The sequence below is a fragment of the Haemorhous mexicanus genome, chromosome 1 (assembly GCF_027477595.1).
Source record: "Haemorhous mexicanus isolate bHaeMex1 chromosome 1, bHaeMex1.pri, whole genome shotgun sequence".
In the NCBI taxonomy this organism is placed as follows: Eukaryota; Metazoa; Chordata; class Aves; order Passeriformes; family Fringillidae; genus Haemorhous; species Haemorhous mexicanus.
The window spans coordinates 113,316,639-113,340,012 of NC_082341.1; the positions used below are offsets into that span (position 1 = coordinate 113,316,639).

Below are 23,374 nucleotides of genomic sequence, written 5' to 3' on the forward strand. Positions count from 1 at the left end.
AATATTTTCATTATACCCGTGACATATATTAAGTAAAGAGAAATTATCCAATGCTTTAAATAAATTCCTAGGAAAAATCCTTGTCTAGAGAGAGACTAAACATTAAAGTTTAAGCAAATGCAAAATAAGTAAAAAAATAAGGACACCATACATATGTGGATCATCCCTGGCTGAAAATTGTGTATAAAATACACCACTGTGGATTAGGTATTTAAGCATTTGTCTGACTTTTCTGATTTTTATTTGACTAATAAATATTGACTAAGGTAAGAGCTGGAACTTTGCTTTCACACTCCTGAACCAGAAAGGTAAATCTGTCAAAATAATGCTACCACTAGCAGAAAGGTTCCTTAGGAAGGTGGGAGTAGTTGTGTAAAGGAAGAATTGGCAGTGGCTTACATGAGACATCTCTAGTAACTACAGAAGGGTTTTAGAGACCCTTTTGGGGATTGTGTGTCCCATCACCTGTCAGAAGGTATTTTCCCTTGGGTGTTAGGATGAATGGGGCCATGGCAGAGTAGATGTAAATGTTCTAGTCCAAAAAATACTGCATACCAAGAAAAAGAATTCCCAAGCAGCAGCCTTCATGTGGCTTTTAGTCACTTTGCTACTTTGGAACCAAAATAACCACTTGGGAGTTCAACTACCTGTAGGGAGCATGGTGAGAACATTTTAGACTGCTACGGGATGAGTATTAGCATATATTCCTCAGTATTTGGCACTCCCAGAAAAAATACAGTAGGGTAGACCCACCTGCCATAAGGCCATCGGTATCCATTTCAAATGTTTATTTCCTGAAACCACTCTTCCCCACCTTCATCAGCCCTGAAGCTGAGAAGGATATAGGCTATGAAAGACTACCATTGAAAGAAAATACAAATTGCAGAAAGGCTGAAAGGTCAAAGTTGCTCAAGCCTCTCTTCTTGCCAGTAACTTCCCTTGGATACAATGTCTACAAAGCAGAGGTAATAAATGCTGCTACCAAATGCCATTTACAATTTAGGCTGCCGAAATTTCCGTTTTTCAAAAATATTGTAGGGCCATACATTCAGCCATCTTCCTCTCAGTGCAGCCCTCTGATGGGCATTGAAACACATATCACAGGTACAAAACCTGGCTGCACATTTCTAGAATAAGGATGAAACTTGATGAAAGATGATTGGTTCAAACATCTTTTTTCTTCTTCTACAAGCATTTGAGATTCATAAAAATAATTTGCTTTTTCTGCTGTTCAGCAGACCTAATGCTGAACTATCACTAGGTCTGAGAACTGTTGCTACAATTTCAAAGGAGCTGTAGAGCTGGCTGTTTGTCTGATCAAGATAAAGCTCCTACTACTGTACAGAACAGCCAAGTGCTTATAAAAGATGACCTCTGTCCACTTTTAACAAAAAATTGTGTGCTAAAGCCCAAACTGGTAATCTTTCACAGATCTCTCCCCCACTGTGTCCTTTAACATGCAATGTCAATGAATAAAGTTCATTTAGCATTTCCAGTTTGTTGGTTCAAAGTAACAATAGACTATGCTTGAAGTACATGTTTGCGTAATTTTTTGTGCTAAAAGCTGTCTTGTGCTTATTTAACATGCATTGACAGTTTAAAATCTGCCCTTTATGAAAGTTTTACTTACTTAACTATGCATGGTCAGACTTTATTTCCACATCCTGATCTATATCCTTTGTTCCATATACTACAAATTGAACGTGGAAATAGCCTAACAGTGCTTGTTGGCAATGACACATTACTCAAAACTCAAGACTGTATTACAGCATTAAGTTATAGTTGCAAATGCATGATATAAATAATAGCCAGGTGTGCAGAAGTTGAAATAGTAAATCCCAGCCTGAGAGGATTGCTACCTTTCATCAGGAGCAAGAAAAAGGAAGGAGACATGGAAAGCCAGTGGAGATATCCCCCATGCATCATCAACGCTCCCCAAATCAGATTTCAGGATTTACCTCCCAAAGTCAAATTATGCAAATTATGGTGTGAGTGCTGAGGAAGCACTGAAGTGGCACCAGGGAAGAACTGTCCCCCCAGATTAACTCGCTGCCCATGCAGCTGCCCCAGCACAGAAGGTGGCTATGCCAGACCCAGAACCTGGCTCCTTTCCCTGTCCACTGACTGTGTTTCTGCTGAGTTTGAGCTTCCCACCATTCACACTCAGGTCCTTAATGTCTGTAAATGTAGGCATGAAACCTGAGCAGACTGCTGCAAGAGAACAAAGACAGAACTGCTGTACCTACTATGCTTGCTTTGTTTGCAAGTAAATCATGGTAACGGGTCAGAAACATTTTTATTAATGACAAATCTCCTAATGGGGCTTTTTGATAAAGCTCCATGAACGTAAGCACCTCCTTGAAGGACATGATTTGATGTGCACTCAGGTTAGCAGGGGCTTGTCTTCACTTCAGCACAAAAAAGTCCAGGCAGCAGAGGACTGCCACAATCTGCAATTTATTTATGCAACCTGCAGCATAATCACACATCCATTAAACTGTCAGTCTAGAAATGAGCCAAAAACTATGCAAGTTCTTATTTAGATAATGCACATTAAACCATAGAGCTAGCCATCACTGGGGAACTGAAAATTGAGAATTGCCAGAAATCCCAGCGCAGATCACTTTGCTTTTACCTGGGAACTTGTCTTCCAAAATTGTGCTGGGCTTTCTCCTACATGCAGCTTGTTTTCAGTCTGGCAGTAGGAAATGCCAAAGAAGCACACACAACTTCTCACAGAAATCAAACACATTTTGGGTACTTTTTATTTACTGTAGTCAGGGCTGCTCAGGTGGAAGAAAAAATGCCAAACCAAGCACCAGATCCAAAATTAGCATTTTATTCAGAACGTTGGGGTCAGAGGTGTATCATTTGTATTCTGGTACACAATACAGAGGCAAAGCTGTTCTCAGAAGTCTCTCCAGTTTGAAAGCTCCTTCCCCCCCACCCCCCACCCCCTGAAAACATACTGTATATTTTCTCGTGCCAGTAGTATCAGGCCAACTCCCCTCCCCCCCCCTTTTTTGGTACAAATTATGTAAAACTTTTTTGTGCTAAGAACTTTTCTCCCTCCCCAAACCAAAAAAATAATAAAAATAAAAATAAAAAAAATATTGAGTACTCTAACTACAGTTCAACAATTGAATCAATGTCACTTGTTTGCAACCTGTTTTGTAAATACTTTATCCATAAACGAAAGATATAAACATGCAAAAACCTGAATCCATAGTCCAAATAATACATACACGTGTTCTGAAGTTTCTGCACTTCTCCACAGACTATGCCAATAAAACATTATGTACACATACCATTTTTTACAGTGAAGTGGGAAAAAAATACTAGAAATTAAAAAAAAAACAAAAAAACCCAAAAAAACCAAAACGCGTACATGGATTAAGACCAAAATGTGTCTAACATTCTAGCATAAGAAAAAAAAATCAATTCTGCTACAAACTGGTGATATGAAAACTCCCTTTATTTGCAACCAGCTGCATAATTTTTAGAATTTTAGTGAAAAAAGTCCCCTAACATCTAAAACTAGAAGTAATGTACATTGTTGAACCTCATGGTCCTCTCTCCCAGATAATAAAATTGTTCCATGAGGATTTTTTTGTTTATTTTTAATCTCCTTATTTTAATAAAAGCAATGCGATGTAACAAAAGCATTGTGAAGTATATTGTGTTTCACCTTACTCCTCCCCACCCCAACATATTTTGTCTCTTTAATGCTCATTTCACAAATCAGTACCATTAAAGCCTTAAACATAAAACTAATTCCGATCTGAAAAAGGTACAAAAAGGCACATAAAATCCCAGTGCTTCTGTACTGTAAAATTCAAGTGTAACTGAGCTCAATATTTTTTTCCAAACAGCATTGGATCACTGATATTCCACGGAGCCCAAATTGATTTGCAGCCTAAGCCAAAGCCTTCAGCAAGCACTTGTGCTAGTAGACTACAAAGTTAAAGCCTAGCTTCTGTATGCTTTTGGGGAATATCAGTTGAAATGTTTGTACTTGTCCAAAACCAAAGTTCACTTTGAAGTTCAGTCATCACCTCCACCGTACATATCAGCAAGTTTCTTGAAACGTGGGCCCCAGTCATTTAGGTAGTCATAGTCTTGCTCACCACCACTACTTGAGGAGTTAAGAGAGCTCAAGGATCCAGCAGTGGAGCCGCTTCCCTCGTAGTCAAAGACTAAGAGGGAGTCATATGGTGGGGCTGTAGGGTCGTTGTCAGCTGCTTTAAGTCCCTGCAAGAAGGAGAGGGGAAAAAAGAAGATAAAGTTCTGTATCTGAGAGTGAGACAAAAGCATGTCCGGAATATTTGCAGTGCAGTTATCTATCAAGTACCACTTGAGAAAACAAAGCTCTTCCTCTCCTGCCATTCAGTGCAAAAAAGGATTTACATTTTTGTAACTCCTTTTAGAATGGCCAGGTTTCCAGCATTGCAGCACTGGACATTTTGAACGTAGCTGCAATCACAGCCCTAACAAAACCTGAAGAGAGAGTCATGGCACTGGGAATGAAGCTAGTAAATAAACAGTTTCAAAGATATACAGCTCACAACCTGTGCCATGGGCAATGTGGGAATGGTTAGACAGATGAGGAAGGAGAAATAAGCATGTTTGCAGAGATTCACTTCAACCAGTCATCTCACATGGACAATAGCATATCCACTGACTTTTCTTGCCTGCAGGCCATCTGCATGTGCCAAAATCCATATTTAGTTAGTCCTGTACACTCATGTACCTCTGTAGGCTGCTGTGAGAAAAATATATGGTACGTTGTCTTAAGCCTTTTATCTTTTGCCACATCCACCCATGAAATCCACCTGCTCTTCAGAAAATACAGTGACATCAAAGCTGAATACAAGATGATGACTGTTTTTGTTTCCTCATTTCAAAGTACTGAAGTTACCAACACACGAATAGTGGGCCATCAGCATTTTTACATTTTCAGTCTATGGAGTTGAAAAGACAAAATTAAAAGCAACACAAATTGAATTGGAGGAAATGCTGGGGAATTGAAGAGGAAAATCCAGGAAAGAACCACACTTCTTCCAGAGAAAAGCCTCTTCATTCTGTTTTGTTACATAAGTCCAAACCTAAACGCTTACATGAGTAACTAACTTTAGAATATGAGACAACTTCTCTGCGCTTATCTGGGGAAGATTTACAAGCTGAATATAAAAACCTGAAGCCAAAAAGCCCTCTTACGATTTGTATTTTTTTTAACCTCATAGTTTCCTCCATGGGATTAAAAACACTTTTTCAAGATCTTCCATTTTGAATAGGACCTATGCTGGCAGCCACTGACAGGGGATAATGTATCTTCCAGAATTCCATAAGGCTGTGCTAGGATTTTAAATTGCTCACTATTAATTTTTACCAGTGATATTTGTGCTGGTTTTACTTTTAATTTTTAATGTTTACTTATTTAAAGAATGGCATTATTCTACTCATATCTATTTGAAGGAATGAGTGTGCCTCCTTCAAATTATCTAATATATTCTGGTTTTAGAAAAGTACATTTCACTCTCAACTGTGTTTTGTCCAAATATGACAAAATGGAACCAGAAGCTGATTTTATTTCTACACATATGTATTATGGAGTACATACATATTAAACCCATTAATTAAAGCATTTGGCACTGATAAGGTAGAAGTCAATCCTGGTTCTCTATGACCAATTTAAAGAATTCAGAATTGTGCAAAATGTACCTAAAATAATTTCCAAATTGGTGGTGGAAAAGCCCAGCATATTTATCAACCCAATGACCTCTAATCAAGAACAAATTTTGGCCTTGAAATGATCATTTTATGTGGTACAACATCAAGAAGGTTATTAATAGCCTGCATTAAAAGTGCAATTTTGAATTATGAGATAAGAGTAATTGGTGATGCTTGTTATCTCTCTCTGGCATTTTCAAACCTGATGGCCATAATAAGCAAAAAAGATGTGAGATTTTGAAAAGGCAACAGCAAGTTTTGGAAGACATCCCTTATCCAGCTTCCAAGGGGCAAGTTCTAAGGCTTTCTCTTATTTTCTGTTGCTGAAGCACGAAGACAACTTTACTTAGGCAGTAACTGGCCTTATGGCATTCAGATCCTTCCCTAAGCCTGCTTGGGGTGTCAGACACCCATGTGTTTGGAACACAGGTGACAGGGAAGGAGAATAAATACCAGCTGAGGTTAAGGAGTGCTGAGATACAAATGCCAAGTATCCATGTGTGAAAGTCATTTATAAACTCCGTTTGGAGACAAAATGTTATTTCCCTTCAGTTCTGCCTACTAATAGCCAGTCAACCATGGGATACCAATTTATTTTAAAAAATCCGTGAACAAAAGAGTTTCCTACATCACTGCAAAAATTCTGATACCTATCAGTCATCCACGACAAGGCACAAGGCAGCCTCTTTCCATCTGTTTTTCCAAAGGGGAAGTTGTAATTTTTTTTTCAATTTGCTGCTGCTATCATGATAGCATTTCAGAAAAGGAAACTGGTTTTGAGTTACTGACTTACAAGATAGGATCTCACTAACAAATTCACTTTCTCAAAGGCAGTGCTGGCGGTGTAATCCATTTCATTCAGGGAACGTAGCTACGGGTCATGTTTTGGAAGTATTGATTCAACTGCACAGCACAAGCTACACTGACATTTTCACCTATCTTCTGGTTCACAGTGTAATGACTGAACTTAGTGTCTAACTCTTCAAGTGACAAGATTTCTGCTATATTTGTGTCACAAGTTACATACTAAAATGAGAAAGAAGTGCTACAACGTTTTCTCTTTCCCTCTGCTAAGCTGATTCTTTGAGCATACCCAGTGTACTGCTGCTCTTTGCTGTTGGGTTCTACAGCATGCCAGACAGCCCTGGCTGTGCCATCAGCTCAGAAGCTCCCTTTGGTTTCAGCACTGCCACCTTTTTTCTTTTATTACGCTCTCCCTTTCAGTGGGTGGAGGTGGCATGGATACATGGCCTGCTGCATCTGCACAACCAAAAAGACAACAAAGGGCTGCCAGGAGTGGCTTCTATTGATTTTGTTGCCAAGGCATTTGTTGTCAGTCACCTCTGAAAAGAGATCTCAGTTTTTACCAGATGCATTCAAGAACCTCAGAGCAACAGAGCTGTTACAGACACTTGGTTTACAGTTTCCTGATCTGAAACCCCAAAGTTTTCATTAGAATGAGAATTTAATTCAACAACAGAATTTCCGGGGCACATCCTCAGGAGCAGGGGAACCTGCTGGGACAGTGAACTGTCACATTTCTTTACATGTGCTACACCCCCAGTGCACAACAAGCAGTGACAGAAGAGCCACAGCAACAGAAAAGCCAGCTTGAGACCTTGGACACACTCACTTATTTCCTATTCCTCTTTTATATACATAATAGAGCTTTCAGTAAGGAGGTAGTAAGGGGCAGAACTGGAGAAATTACAGTGCCCTGGCTGAGGAACAACAGTAAAGGTGACAATACAGGCAGCATTCTGCATTTCTCTCAAGTTAAAGGAAAGCAACTCTCTCAAATCTTGAACTAACATAGAACATCACCAAATCTAATGCTTCTCTTTTCATTAATCCTACTACTTAATCAGATTCAGCAGACTTTTGATGAGAAGGAAGAAAAAAAAATTCAGGGAAATAAAAAAAAAAAAAAAGGTTTATATCTGGAACCATCGAGGGAGTCCATTCTGCATGGAGGTGCACTACATCAATAACAATTTACTAAGAATGAATTGAGGGTCCTCCATGTCCCCATGGGATGAGACCTTTAGTTTTCAATTTGAATTCAGTTTACCTCAGGCTATGTCCGCTATTGATTATAAATATAGTCTTAGCCATAAATTCTCCACCACAATATAACTTGCTTGAGATTTCCAGGGACAATAAGGGTTGGTCTTGAAAACAGGATTAACAAAATACTTCAAACAGGTCTAATTTATACTGTCCTACAAATCTTGACTATTCTGTTTATTATGCTCCACACTCTGCAGGTTAGGCTTTCAAAGGCTCAAAATGGAAAACAAAGTCTACAGAGGATTCTTAATAACACATGACTTATTTCACTGACTTGTTTGTACACTGGACTGGAAGAAAAGGAGGTTTTTCCCTTCCCCTCTTCAATTACAGATTCATCTATCCATTGAAACAGACAAAACAAGAAAGTCCCTGAGGTCATTTAGCTTATGCCTACAAAACCTATTTTGACTATCAGACACCTCTGGAACCTTCCTGTTTTAAACAGTTCATAGCTTTGTAAGTGTTATCTCAACTTTGTGTTATAAAAATGCATGACTTTTTATTGTAATTCTAACTTGTTTTTCAACTGAGAAGTCACCAGAACACTACAAAATACTCTTAACTTTATATAATGTCTCATTGAGTTAAGTAGGTTTAATACAAGGGATGACAGGTAGAAAATAATAACCAGAAGAAACAGAGTACTGCTAAAAGGAAAAAAAAACCCTAAATGACCCACTAGATATTCTTTTGCTTTTTGTTTCTATGACTCTGTAAGGAAAACAAGAAGAAAACCCCCATGGATTGCTTGGAAATGGGAGCTAACCCCTCCAGTATCTGAAATCAATTTTTTGTCAAAAGCTAAAGTAATTCAGAATCTAGTCTGAACAGTGTGTCTGAAGTGCTGGTGAGCATTGAACAGATTAAATTAATTTCCTCATGTGGACCAGCATCCCAAAAGACCATACTGACCCACATCTCCTGGAATAGGGTTAAGTCCTCCAAAAGATTGGACTGATTTCTGAAAGTGTTGCATCTTTTCAAATCAAGGGGCTAATGCAGACTTTTCTACTCAAGTGCTGACAATTCAAAAGCAGCCTCTCCCTGCTCAGCTAGGGACTGGGCTAGTTTGGTGGGTGGTTTGGGTTAGAGATGCCCAAGGGAAGAATTACATCTAATAATATTGAAGTTGGATGCAGAGAGATATGAACTTTGCTCTTTCTTATCTTGCTATGTTGTTTCCACAGCTCAGCTTATCTTCTGTAGGAACTGCCTTAAGAAATGTCTGGTACAGGCTTTACTCAAGATATTTTTTCAATTTACCTCAAGTAAAACTGAGAGAAACTTACCAAGTTTCTTGGGTTTAATCACACCAGGACTGCAGGTGCAATTTTCTGGAGAGTCTGAAAACCTCTGCAGCCTGAAAATTTATACTCTAGACAGTGATAATTTTGAAATTTAACTGTAACAATCTCCATAGGAATACTCCTATGAAAGACAGACCCATTTTCCCCCACACCCAGCAGACAATTTAGAATCACATCTGTCATGGGACTTTTTTTATAGAAAACACAAATTAAGATGACACTATTTTAGAGCAATAAAATGCCCATTTTGCTCAGTCTTCTGGGAAAACAGAGCAGGGGAAATCTTTGGGTGGCAACTGTCTGCTAGAGAGAGGGTTAGATGGAATGCCTCACAGTAAAACAATACATTTCTGTAAAATCCTAAAGAAAAAAAACCTTATGAAGAAGACAAGCTAAATATATCATCCTTAAAACATATAAGCTACCTCACACAGTTCCCTTCAATCAGAGGATGTAATTAATTCTGAGCTAACTTGCAGACAAGAAAATTGCTGTGTTTTCTTTAACTTCATATATATTTCCATATATTTTCTTAATCAATGACATTATTTTACTGTGTATGAATAGCTGGGAGAAGCTTTCTTTTTTGGTGGATGGCAAGGGGAAGCATAAAGGGAGGTACTGATATAGCACAATACACAGCAGGAAGAAAATGACTCCATGTTCGTCTGTAGTGCTTTATAAACTTATGGGGTTAAATCAAGACCGCATGTGCTGTTTCTTCTGCCCCATGTGTACACACTGATGCTATCATCTTCAAGAGTGATAACCTACTAAAAAATAATATTGCAAGAACAGCTTGCTACGTCATTAAAAAATTGTAGGAGGCTGGACAACCTCAGGCCCCTTTCTGGCCTTACAGCAGAATCAGACCCATTCCCTGCCTTTGCTCCATAGCAGAGCCTCCTAGCTGCCTTGAGAACCACAAAAAATAGGGTTCCTCACTACTGCCTGCCAGGTGGGCACGGTCTGGCCACAGCTGTGTGAGAACAGGATGGGAATCTTGGATTGTATGGAAGCAAAATGGAGTTCTTGTGTGTACACTGCCTTGGCCAACAACGTGGGCCTTTTACTGTCCCGTGTCTCCACTATTTTCCAGAAGCCAATTATAACTATAATATTTAGAAGTGTAAGGCAAGCAAAAACTGGAGTCCCTTAAAATACAACGTCTTACAACAATATTTGTACATTTCCTGCTAGTCAACTCCCCTCTAAGTTTTTTGACAATTGTATCACCGTATACCTTAAAAAGGGTAAATTCAATTTTCTGCAGCTTTCTAACACAAAAGACTTAAGTATATTAGCATGACTTTTCTTCAAGGCAAACAAGAATAAACACATTTGCAGAAACTTTCTGCAATACTCTGCAATATGTGTCCAAATCCAGCTGACAAGGAAGATATGAGAAAACCAGAGAAAATAGTTAACTACTACAATTCAGTACAGCATAAAGTAAAAATAGAAATAAATCCTGTGTTAGCTTTATTTTTTTCTATAGCCTGCAAACACAAGAAACACATTCTATCATAAGTACCACAATACCAATGATTTAAGACTGACCAGTGATAGAAATAATGAGAATCATTTCTTCCAGAGCTATCAGCACTCTGGTATAGTCTGAATCTCAATTACATTTATTAGATTGAAGAATCAAAGATACTGCAAAATCTTTGAAAGCTCTATGACAAGACAAGTATTAAAAGCACTTACATAACATTTAATTTAGCTGCCCGGCTCACTAATCGTATTTGACGGAATTCTTTTGGTCTTATTGAAGGTACTGAATTTCCACTATTATCTGGATTCAAAGGGTAATGCATGATGAGAATGAAAATGAACTTCTTCCATTATTAAATTACTGTGAATTAATAAATGAGTTTAGGCTACACTACAATTTTGTTATTCTGTTTATTACTTGCAACCCATTGCATAATCCTGCTTGGAGATACTGTGGTTGCTGCTGATAACGTACTATGAATGTAATTAATACGGGTGTACAGAAGTTAATTGATATATCTTCCCTTTCTGTTTGAATGAGTTAATTAAATTTGCCTGCACTTTAAAAGACTGTATTTATTTCTGTCTAGTGAGACAATTTTAATTGTCTAAGGAAGTTTTAAAAAGTTATTACGTTCTAACATAACAGCTACTCATGCGGAGTAGAATAAACAAAATATAAAAGCTTATCAGATCTTAGGAGGAAACCCTTTTTCGCTTCTTTACCTCATTAATGAAGTCCCCAATGTCCCCAGGATGAGGAGCAGCTGATCTGACTGGATACTGAGGTTCTGCATGGATTGGCCTTTCATCAAGACGTCTGATTCCAACAGGTTTGATGGCATCTGGTTCCAGCGTGTCAGGCTGCTGGAGCTGGCTCAAGTCATAATCCTGCAAAATATGAGACAGACACAGTATGTTAGCAGAATTTCAAACAATATCTGTCAGGGGAAAACATGAGAAGGAAAAAAAGGAAAATGCAAAGTATCATTTCACCAGAAGTCCTGTTTTCAGGATCGTAATGCTTACTGAGGATAAGTCAATAACACTGTTATTTGCATACCCACACGATGTTATTTGATTTATACTCCCTGAATCTCTGGGTTTGATTCTATTCCATCAGATTTGTAGAGCTTCTCGTAAGTTTTCCCTTGAGAAGCAGGGATTTGAGTAGTACTATTAAGGGACTAAACACTTTACCTAGTAATGATGATTTACAGCATAGAGCAAAGATGCCAAATCCAACTCTTATTTTTCTAAGAAAATAAATTCCATACATTCTGACAGAAAAAAAGCAAGCACAGTGTTCCGCAGTATTTTCTAATACCTTCAAAGAATGAATTTAAGACTCCTTGCTGATTTTATGTAGCTTCCATAATATGAAAGCTAAAGGGGGGGAATTGTCATAAGAAGTACAAAGCTCCTCAGATTTGGCCTTAATTCTAAGCACTTTCTAGAGATTACTCATGAATCTGTTCATTAAGTACTTGATGCTGCAGTTTCAAACTCTGGCAGACTGATGAAGTTAGCACAGCAGTATGAATTCCAATAAGCAGTCTGTATGTATGTGAAAAATTTAATTAGATCAATGTTTATGCATTGAACATAGATATTCCTGAATTCTCTCTGCACAGTGTGATGCACTTCATCATTGTCATTCTCCTCACTGTTGCCATGTCTAGAAGAAAGTCATGCTCTAGGACGCCTTTACATAGGGCATTGGTGAGAATGCAAAACTGAGAACTGGACTTCAAGGCTTGCATGAAAGCCACTCAAGAACTATCAGCAGATGAGGGCTCATGCCAACTCTGCTGTATGCCAGATACCCTGCCCCACAAATAATCCAAGCAGTTATAAACACCCTAAATAAGTTACTCTACCCATCAAAAATATCATTTTTTCAACAGTGGTGTTCTGGTAAAAATCTTATTTATAATCTCAACCTGCTGGAAGTTGCCTGCTCAGACTATTTTTCATTAGTTCCTTACAGGCTCCTAAGGGTAGGAGCGCAAGCTTTTACTGCTGCTGTTATCTCACGGGATGTAGATCCTTTCTGAGACTATGACCTCCTGTGACCCCAAACCCAGACTTTTCAACAGGAGCAGAATTCTTTTTGACAGCAGTGATGGTAGTTTGTGGGGAGAACTGTAACTGATTATCAAATCCACTACAACTTCTGATTTGTTACTTGGGTTCTCAGATGACTGCACATAAATATAAAGTCAAAAAAGGTGGAACGGCTCCACTGAGATCTGAGAATGCAGTTTCATATGCTTTAATTAGATTACAAGTTCCTTGGGGCAGAGCTTTAACTCCTACCATTCAGTACTTCATGTACCAAACAGAATAATAAGTGATCTCAAGGAAGCAGTATGAATCAGAGAAAAGTAAACAGAACAGAACTTTTTATCCTTTCCCTTTTTATTACGTAAAATAAATCAAAATAGTTTAGAGACATGCTATCAGAAAATCCTATCAAATAGAGAAGAATGTACTTTTTAGAATTTATAAATATGTAACACGAGTGCTTTTCATACCCACCCAAAAGATAAAGGTGGAAAACATCAACAGGGAGAAATGAAATATAGATTTTTTTTTTTTTTTTTTTAAATCTAAGCATTTCATTGTGGAGTAATTCAATTGTTTTTTAACTGGTATAGTTAAAAACCAAAGTATTAAAACCAGAAGAGCATCTCTGTTCATTTCAATTCTATAATTCCCCCCCCCCCACCACATTTGTATACAATTCTTTTACTGGTTAGTGGCAATACAGAAATATAAATCAAGCTTGTCAGTCTATTATGTCCACATCTAAGGCATCCTTTTGTGTGCATTTAACAGTTTGAAACATATGCAGACTGTAATAGGTAGAAAGTCAGCAAAGATAGCCATCTGTGAGGTAACAGCAGTGCAGAATGTGTCCTTATGTGGAATCCTACTTTGGTTTTCTTTTCCAGGGTAATTTATGACACTGTCATTTAGCCATCTATCAAAGGAAATTTATCTTGCAGGTCTCACAGTGTCTGGATGGGAAAAGAACATCCACTGTATGTATGACCTCGGACTCTCAAACCCCTCCTATCACTAAAACCAGTACTAACTGCACACCAGTTGGGTATGGCCAACCCACCCAACACCTCCCCAAACCTGCTGAGTGCCAGGCACCGTGCAACCGCTCCAGCCATTTCAACATTCTGTCTAAAGTCAACTCTACTCAATTATTGCAAAGTAAAAGATGGAAAAATGTTTTAAAATTCCAGGTCATAAGCTGTTAAGAGGTGGTAAGGTCCCATCCCTTCACTCAGTGCTGCTTTCACAGACAGGACAGCTTTTCATACACTACCTAAAGCTCCTGGTTGGACTTAAAGGTTAGCCTCAAACAGAGTTTGTTAAGATAGTTACCTGTAGAAGTGACAGCTGAATGGAAAACTGGCACATCAAAGACAGAACAAAACATGGTGGGATAGGCTGGGACAGACAGCTTTGATCAGTATTCTGGGTCATCATTTTAACTCTTAATTTCAGGACCACAATTCTACAGTGCTTTGGTTTTGCTCCAGTCTTTTCCCATATCATCTGTTGATAGTTAAAATCTGCTTATGGATTACTGGCAGTTCATTGGGGAAAAAGTCTCAAGCCCTCCACTGGAAATGCACTTCGGTGAGAGTTGTGAGCATCTAATTCATATGGCTGTCAATTTTTGTCAGAGTATTTATTTAGTTAGGGCTGGTTAGCCCTAACTCCAGCAATTCTAGAAAAAAATCCCTTCCTTCAGTTTGGACTTGAGCATGCTCAAACTGATGTTTAGTACAAGTTTTCTCCTTGTCAAACTTCTGGACAAACTCAAAATTGTTGATGAAAGAGAGAATCTACTTCGTTTTTCTCAATTGTACTACTGCTAAGATATGTAAGTTTGCTCCCATTTCGCACCTAGAAAAACTCAGGCCTTTGGAAACCAGAAACCTGGACTAGTCTGATAGTCCAAACCTACCATCACAGGGAAACAGAAACCTCACATTCTACAACAGGGATTTAAGTGAAGCAAGCAGAATGATTTTTTGTTTTTCTGCTTGTTTATGAAGGGATCTGTTATCACTGGAGAAACTATATCTGCCTTTTTGACAACTGGTGGTTAAAGAGATGACAACCTTGTGCTAGAAGGGCATTTTATCAGAACTTTCATGTTGTGAAATCAATCCATCTCACCACCCACCTCCCCCCAAACCCCACTAACCCCTCTCCCCTCCAAGTTGATTGCAATATTGACATTATTAGCTCTTCACTTAGATCTAACAGCTTTAAGAGAAGATTTTCACCATTATTAGTTCAAACCTTGTATTTCTGAAACATGCAATCCCAGTGAAGAATGCTAAATGTCAAAATCAGGTAACCAAGCCCTACCAATCACCAAAAATGTATGCAGAGGGCTCTAAAACCCCCCAAAGCACTTCTTTAAGAACATCCACACAGTAGTCCAAAGCACAATTCAAGTATCTCAACTTGAATAGAATAAACATCCAGAAAAGAAGAAAAGGCCATTTTACATTCCCCAGTAGCCACTGACAAACAGGATAATGCAGCCTTAAAAAATCTCCTCCTTAAACAACTTCCTCTTGGGCAAGGCAGCTATTCACTGAACAGCACCTGAGTAATAATCCCTCACAGAGCAGTGATCGTTTACAGCAGGAGATGTTTTAAACATCATTTATTTTTTTCATCCTTGTTAGTTGTTCTAAATTAGAAGATTTACTTAAGCTCTTAGAAAAAACCCTAACAAAATAAAAAATGTTTACAGTAACTGATAACTGCCTTATATGAATGTATCCTGGAATATTATGATGCAAAACTGCAAACAACAGAATGAAACAACAATGAACTAAAACTATAAAATTCCATGCAGAGACAGAATGGACTTTTTTTGAGAAAGGAAAACTCAGGAAATATTTTAATACATTACATCTGAATTGAGCTTTCCACTACCACAGGCTAGTGCCTGGAATGTGACTGACATTCATTAATGATTTATGACTCTGGTTTCTCTGCTGTCTCGGAGCTCTTGGTTTATTTCCTGGCTGTTCATGAGACTGTGTGTGATACACTTCTAGGGATGACTTGGGTTTTCACCTTCTACAGAATGAAAGCTTTGGCTAGGCACCAACACAGAACTGGACACATGAATAATGTAACAAAACCACTACACCTGTTTCACATTTTCAAGGGATGCACCCTTTGCAAAGAAATATGGATGTTCAGCTCTATCCCCATACAAGAAATAATCAACTTAACTGTCACCAGATCACTTTGACTTAATTTGATGGTGAGACCTGTAAGTGCCTTTCACTGAACACAATCAGCTGCAGTGGTTTAGGGGCATATAAAGCAAGAGTAGCAGAAATTTGAATTTTACCTGCCCCTTTTAGAGGATGGAGCTTTAGTATAAACTCAGGTTTCTTATTTTCTGAAGAGAACAGAACTAATAATGACCCTGAAGTACCTATGAATAAAACACCTGTTCTGGTTTGGCTTTTTGTCCCAAAGGCAATTACTGTCTACTCCAATAGAGAAATGGGATAGGGAAGTAAGGAAAGAAGTATTTTACTCCTGCATGTTCCCACTGAAATCTTAAAAAAAAAAAAAAGAAAAAAGAAAAAAAGTAAAAACCAATCCTGCTATATATTCTACCCCGAAACCCAGCAAACATCATCCTAAAAGGCTATCAGAAATTTTCACATAAAATATTGCCTGAGTTCTGCAAAACACTACAAACCCCCTAAATCTTACATTTCCTGAAACTATGAGACTTCAAAAAAAGCAAAGATAGAGAACTGACTAGATGTAGGCTGCAGGTGGGAGGATAGTTGAAATGCCTACACCAACAGTTGCTCTTTGTCACTTGCTTTTAGATTACTTTCTGCCATACTGCTTTTCCCATTTGTTTTTATTACAGATGCATCTGGAGTACTACAAGTTAATAATTTTTAAGATAACAAAGAAACTAGCTTATCTTTTTCATAATAAAAAAGGTGCAAGTGAAGCTCCAGCTGCAGATACAATGCAGTAATAGGCAGAGGTTCTAGATATGATAAAACAAAACAATTTTGTAATGGAATTATGAAAACATTACTTTTCTTATCACGAGATAAAGATCACCAAGGAATGACAGTAATTCCTCCACAGGAGCAATGTATGAGTCACTTATTCAAAAAAGTGAAGCTAATGTCTTAGTAAGCAAACACAATCCCTGAAGTAACTACCTTTTAATTATAGTGTTGTATATTCATGGGGAATATCATAGCAACCTTTATTTCATTCATTATGTTTGAAATTTCAGAACATAAAACATGTTCTATTCTTAATGCAATGCAAAATGAAGGTTAAAAACTGAGAGTAAATGATCTCATTAACACTCAGGGTGGTGAAAAAGAAAATCTAATCACATGGATTTATAAAGTTCATGGAGTACGTAAGGACCATTATCATGTTTACAACAAGTGGTAAAAAGACCCAGCACAGAAGACTAATGTTATCTCAAATTATGGGCATACAGAAAGTTATGACAATATGAAAAAGAACCCCAAAACCCCCACACAAAAATTCAGAAGGATTACCTAATTTTGCTTTTATCTATGACACATAAATGCTGGAACACAGCTACCCTTTCATAAAGGAGCAATGTCTGTTCAGAATTTAGATCCTGCACACATAACAATAAACCATTCCATCTTTTATTTTTAATGTGATTAACATCATTAAAAAAATGCTAGTGTTTTCTTTATGTAAATAGGTAAAAAACATTACAAAAAGCAAGCTATTGATTAATGTAAAAAAAAACCCTGATGTAGGAAGGACAATGAAGACTCCTCAGCAAGTAAACTACTTTGAATAATAGCAAAATCACTGCATTGAAATTCTTATGCTGAAAAGATCTGAGGGCTAGATTATCCTACATGTTCAAAACATCTAATCTGCAATACTTTAAAAGCATACCACCCACTTGCTCAGACAACTTGCTTCAACAGGGCTACCAGCATGAGCAAGTACTGCTTAAATTCAGAAAACACTACAGAGAGGAACTCAAAGGAGAGACTCATCTTGTGCAATGAGACATATACAATAGCAATAAGATTAAAAAAAAAAGTATCACAGTTATGAGGCTGACATACGCTGCACATACATCAAGGTGGTGGGTACTTGACTGGGATAAGTCACACAAATGGCCTGAGATATGTGATGAAAATGAGTTAGTGATGGCTATGGGTTGTGGTGTGCTGTGTGAGCGAACTATGCTGCAGACACAAGCTAAGTGCTTCAACAGTCAGCAGCAGGTCTGGGGTCTCTGGAACTCAGACTGGTGTTACAATTTCAGTGCACATTATATCAGGAAAGAATGTTCACCATTTGCAGCTCACACCTCCCCATTTGCTGAACAACTACAAGCTATGGATCATGAGGTTCATTAATAATCAAGAGAGGCACTCACTACGGTTTCCTAATTTGAACTTTCTGTTTCAGAATGCAACAAACTATACCGTCCCCCACCCACAAGAGTTCAAGATTCAGACACAATTTAAGGAAAAAAAAACCAAAATACCAGGGTTTAAGGAACAAAACAAACCAAACCAACACCACAAAAACCACTAACCCCAACACTTCTCCACTTCCCAAACCAGTCACACTGACCTCTGTGGAATGATGCTGACTCAAACCCTTTCATGGCCCATCTCCTCTAAGTCAGGTAGCTCAACTGTTGAAAGTATAAAATACTAAGCAGAATCCTAAGACAAATCCAAAGCTTTCTATCTGGAACACTTCTGCTTTCTTTCATTCCCCCCTTATCCCCAGCTTCTGCCAGTACATTCATTGTTCAGAAAACCCAGACAGTTCCCGCCTGGAACGACAGGAGTGCTGTAAACATTTTGGAGCCTTTTTTCAGCCTGCCTTTTCTAGGTGAAAAAGGTCCAAAACACTTCCAGTGTTGACAATGCTCTTCAGAGGCGAGCAGGCTGACTTCAGTTATGACCCACAGATCAAAAGCTTTTCTGGCTTAGAGAATTAATAGCATTTTTCTCAGCTGCTGTGGAGATCACACGACCCTGTGTACATCATGCCAGGGTAGAAGACAACTATGAATGATTCAAGATCCTCAATTTTCTTGACAAGCATTCAGTCTGTCAGACTGAACAAAGCAGGTCAAGATGGCCTCAGATGGGATTAACAGAAGACCTTCACGAAGGACTAAACTGCTCTTTTATTAGAGATTTCACTTCATAATTCCTTGGAATTGCTGGCATAGGAGAAAAAAAAAAACAAAAAACAAACACACCAACAAAACCAAACAGGAATTCCAACTTGTTTCTGGCAGTTGCTATGACTCAGAGGAACTAGCTGGAATTTGAACTCATCTAATTTCTTACAGGAGACATCACTCTGATACAACGTACAGAGAGCTTGAAAGTAACCTGCTGAACATGTTGTAGGAGTTTCTGGGTCTGCCATGACAGCAAAGAAACTCAACTCGCATAGTTTCAGAATAAATAAATTAAACCTCTCAAATAAATAAAGTATTTAAGAAAAAACCACCTAAGTTTAATTTGTTTCAGGATAAAGAGAGATCTAAGTTCTATCACCTACCTTCAAGCCCTAACAGTCATATCTTCAAATAACCTAAACACCTGGGAAAAATCAGGCCACACAGGGTAAATCTTCAAGCTGTCCTTATAGAGAAGCATGCGATTTTAGAAAGTAATTTGCTGGCTATAAATAAAAGTAACTTTACCTTTAATGAAAATGTCTGAAGCTTTTAAAATACTGTTTTCACTGAGATGCACACGAGGCTTTAAAATTCCCTTTTATTTCACCGTATGAGATGCTTCCTGGGCTGGATGGCTCTGTGTTTGAGCCACCTTGTTTACTGCCATCAACTGAAGCTCCTTGTTTAATCAGTCCTCAGGATTTTAGGGATAGTGTGCCATAAAAAAAGTTAATATTGATGCAGAGCATTTTCCTGTAATTTACTGATGACTTATGGATCCAAGATTGACACAAAGCAATTTTTTCTTGATTTTAATAGAACAGTGGCAGTTTTACCTTGTGAGGCCTCATTCTGAAAATACATTTTTGATGTTAGTCCCATACTTTTTTAGAACACTTACTTCGACACTCGAATACTTTCATTAACATTGACAAAACCACAAAGATCTTTCTAGCCAATATCTTTTGCCCACAATGCTGTATGCAGCTTTGCTTATGCAGTATTTTGCTAAGCCATGGTTTGCAAAAATGAGATTACTGCTTGCAGAGAACTTGCTGGGACATTCGAAAAGCTTTGCACTCTAAGTTCTGAAACCTCACATAAAATGTGTGCAAAACCAAATAAACCCCAATGAAATATAATTCTCCCTGTTTCCTCTGGGCAAAGGAGATGAGGGGGGCCAGGAGGGAACCAAGAAGAAACAAACCTAGCAATTATTACCATCTAGTTATGGACAGGCAGAATGTAGATTAAAAAATTGTCTAATCAAAATAAAGTAAAATATTCTCTCTGAAAAGCAAGACAGAACACATTTATGTCATCCATTGCAGCCAAGAAAATAAATTGAAAAGTTTTTGCTGTCTTTTTATCTATTTTGCATAGGAACAAATTCCTAGCTTTGAAGCTATGGGAGAACCTACTCCTGTTTTGCCTACTAGTGGTATAAAACTGGCTTCACTAGAAATGGTCATGAAAGCTTGCTACACTTTGTACAAGCTGTTCTTTTCTGGACGTGCTTTGTACATTTAGAGTGTGCAAGAGAGTTTTAGACCCCCAGAGACTGGCCTATTGTCAATGGATCAAAAAGGGGACCCATGTACCTGAACAAGTGGCTGCAGTGAAGATAAGTAAGTTGCAGTAGTGGCTTTAAAATTCACCTTCAGAAAGTAAGAAGGGGGGGCTGTGACTAAAAATCATTCAATCTTTTGTAAAGCCCTTAAAATTCTCTAGGTTTAGATGCTCTCCATGTCTGCTGTGAGATGAAATGGTCCTAATTTCACGTTGCTTACTGTTTTCCAGGCAGCCCATCGGCAGGCAGCTCTCCTTTCCCTGCGTGCAGCACATTCACTCAGGGCCGGCGACAGGCTGCGATTACGGATGGTTTACATCGCGCCAACCTCCGCGGCACTCACGGCACGTCTCGCTCAGTCCTGCCACACCACCCTAACCATACCCCTCACTAAGACAGCACTGCCAGCTGGAGAGGAGCACAAGATGGGCAGAGGAGAGACTTCAGCACCATTCCCGTTTTGCTCTCACTGTACACTGTTACTATGCCTAATGTTTCTGATCTGCAGCACAATCCCTCCCAACGCTACCCTACCATCACCTATGGCTTCCCAATGGACTATACTCAGAGAACCTAACTCACTTCTGTCCTGAGGGTTGTGTGGACAGTAATTAAAAATCAAAGATCCATGACAATTGCTGAACAGATCCTCCAGAGAATTCGGGATGAACAGAAGCTGGGAATATGTGAACTGAAAAATTACTTCTCACAGGAATGAGTTTTCCTAATTTTCTTTTAAGATTGTAACTTTCCTGTACAACAACAGATGCACGAACAGGATGCAGTTCTTGTACTGAAACTATGTACAAATAACTGGAATACATGCATAGACTCAAAGGGCTGTTTTCACTTTATTTAACATAAGCATTTTTCCAAAACTGCATAAACTGAAGTTTCCTTTGAAAACTGCCTAAGAAGAACATTAATGCAGAAAAGCCAGGAAGTAGGAACAGTACTTGGGGAAATGCAGGAAGCATGGAAATTACTAAGGGGAACACAAATTTCAGATAAACAAACAAATGAGCAGAAGGAAACTATAGAAGTCTGTACCAGCAAAGGGAGACACTTTTCAGATAACTCAAGTGCCAGATGACTGAGACTGGGGATGTGTGGAAGAATTGCACTTAATTTTTCAAGGCTTTTAACTGGAAAATTTCTTAGACTATTATACGCACTGTTCTCTTTGTAATTACTACACTCACTTCGACCATTGATAATGTGCATAAATCTGCTGTTTGTCCATGTTCATAAAGCACTTAATAAATGTCCTCTGAATGAAGGAAATCACACTGCTTGAAAATCCACTAACTTGGCGGGAGGTGGGGGAAAGACACTATTCTTAGCATATACACATCACTCCTAGGCCTCTGACATATCAGCAGTGGTTCAACCAGAGGTGACATGAGAGTAAATGCATATGGCACCTGCCTGGGAAAGTATCTGAATGAACACAGATGTGCCCTGACAGCTACTTGAAACCTAAATGCTTTCCAAGCTTGAAATCCCAGTGGTGGCAAATCTGTCAATAGCCAACATTACTATTTATCTAGAAAGGCATTCACCCACCACCAAGAAAGGGTTGTATTTGGTTTAGATGATATTAGGCACCCTTCACTCGTGTTGCTGTACAAGCTCCCAGACAAGGAGTGAGGAAAGTTTACAGACAGCAATGACAGTGGATGTTAACTTTCATTTAAATATAACAGCCGTAGCTGGAATCTGGTCAGAATGCTTTTACTGCAAGAGGACAAGATACTGTTTTTACATCTTATCCAAATGGCATGCAATTGGTATATCTGTAATAGCAAAAAAAAAAAAAAAAAAAGATAAAGCAGCTGTTGCCTTCAGTACTTAATGTAAAAATTAGCTACCTACCAGAGTGTTTCAATGTAAACAAAATAAAGAGCAGAGAGAAGTGTAAATCTATACATAAAACCCATTAACCTTTCCTCACCTGATCTTCTTCTCCACCCCCTTCTTCATCGTATTTCAGAATGTTGTCCCTCACATCATCTTCAGGATCAATCAAGAGCTGCTTTGCCTGACGCTCTTTATCACGGCGTTTCATCCACACCACAAACATTAAAACTAAAACTGTAATGCAAAAATGGAAGAGACAAAACCACACCTTAATTCTGAACTACAGCCATAAAAACTGTAGAAATTTAATGTGAAGATTAAAAAGAAGAAAAAAAAAAAAACAGAAAAAAGCAAAGAAGTTGGATTTTACTGTTCTGGAGGTTTTTTAAAAATTATTAATTTGACAGAAGGCAGCTTAAGTAAGAGATGTTTCAACTCAGACCACTATAGGCAATTCAGTTTAGAAATCAATCACATATTCAAGGTTGTAAGTAACAAATCCATTCCACATCTGCAAAATAAACTTGCCATGAAAAGAACTAAGAAAGACTATACTTCATAAACCACTCTATTCAGAAAGAAATCTCTTTTTCAATAAGGCTCTGTTAGTTTCACACCTAGCATTTAAAAAGCATCTTCTATCAAGAAAATGCACTGTGTGCTTGTGTAGAATCATGTGCTTATCCAGGCTCATTTTTTTTTAAATTATTGTTTTCCATAATTTTCTATGTTCTAGATGGCTGCATGGTGTTCTATGACCAGGCTAATCTCTCCCTTGTGTTCCACCACAACAGGCAATCAGTTAACTATAATGTGGAGGAGAGCTAGCTAATCTAATTATCTAATTTACTACACTGGACAGACACTTACTCATGATTTTTAGTCATATCCCTTTCTCACTGCACTTCACACAAAATAAAATACTAGTACAGCTTTATGCAGTACTTAACCATACACATCATTGCAACACCTGCCTTTCTTTCCAGGCCTTGTGTGAAGGGCTGTGATGAATTACTTTCCAACAGTAATTCCTACTTGCACTAATCTGAAGCACAGTGGTAGTAACATCAGAGCACTCCCTAAAAG

At 38.3% G+C, this 23,374-nt stretch overlaps 1 protein-coding gene across 1 annotated transcript in view; it reads right to left on the reverse strand.

Annotated features, from left to right (window-relative positions):
* Positions 1 to 2,823: 2,823 nt before the first annotated feature.
* Positions 2,824 to 23,374, reverse strand: part of CDH2 (cadherin 2) — a 114,050-nt gene continuing 93,499 nt past the window's right edge. Inside the window, exons 14-16 of the mRNA XM_059859732.1 lie at positions 22,383 to 22,522; positions 11,334 to 11,498; positions 2,824 to 4,251 (exon numbers count right to left, since the gene is read on the reverse strand). Coding sequence (XP_059715715.1) covers positions 4,045 to 4,251; positions 11,334 to 11,498; positions 22,383 to 22,522 — 512 coding nt within the window. The 3' untranslated portion in view covers positions 2,824 to 4,044. The remainder of the gene's footprint in view (positions 4,252 to 11,333; positions 11,499 to 22,382; positions 22,523 to 23,374) is intronic.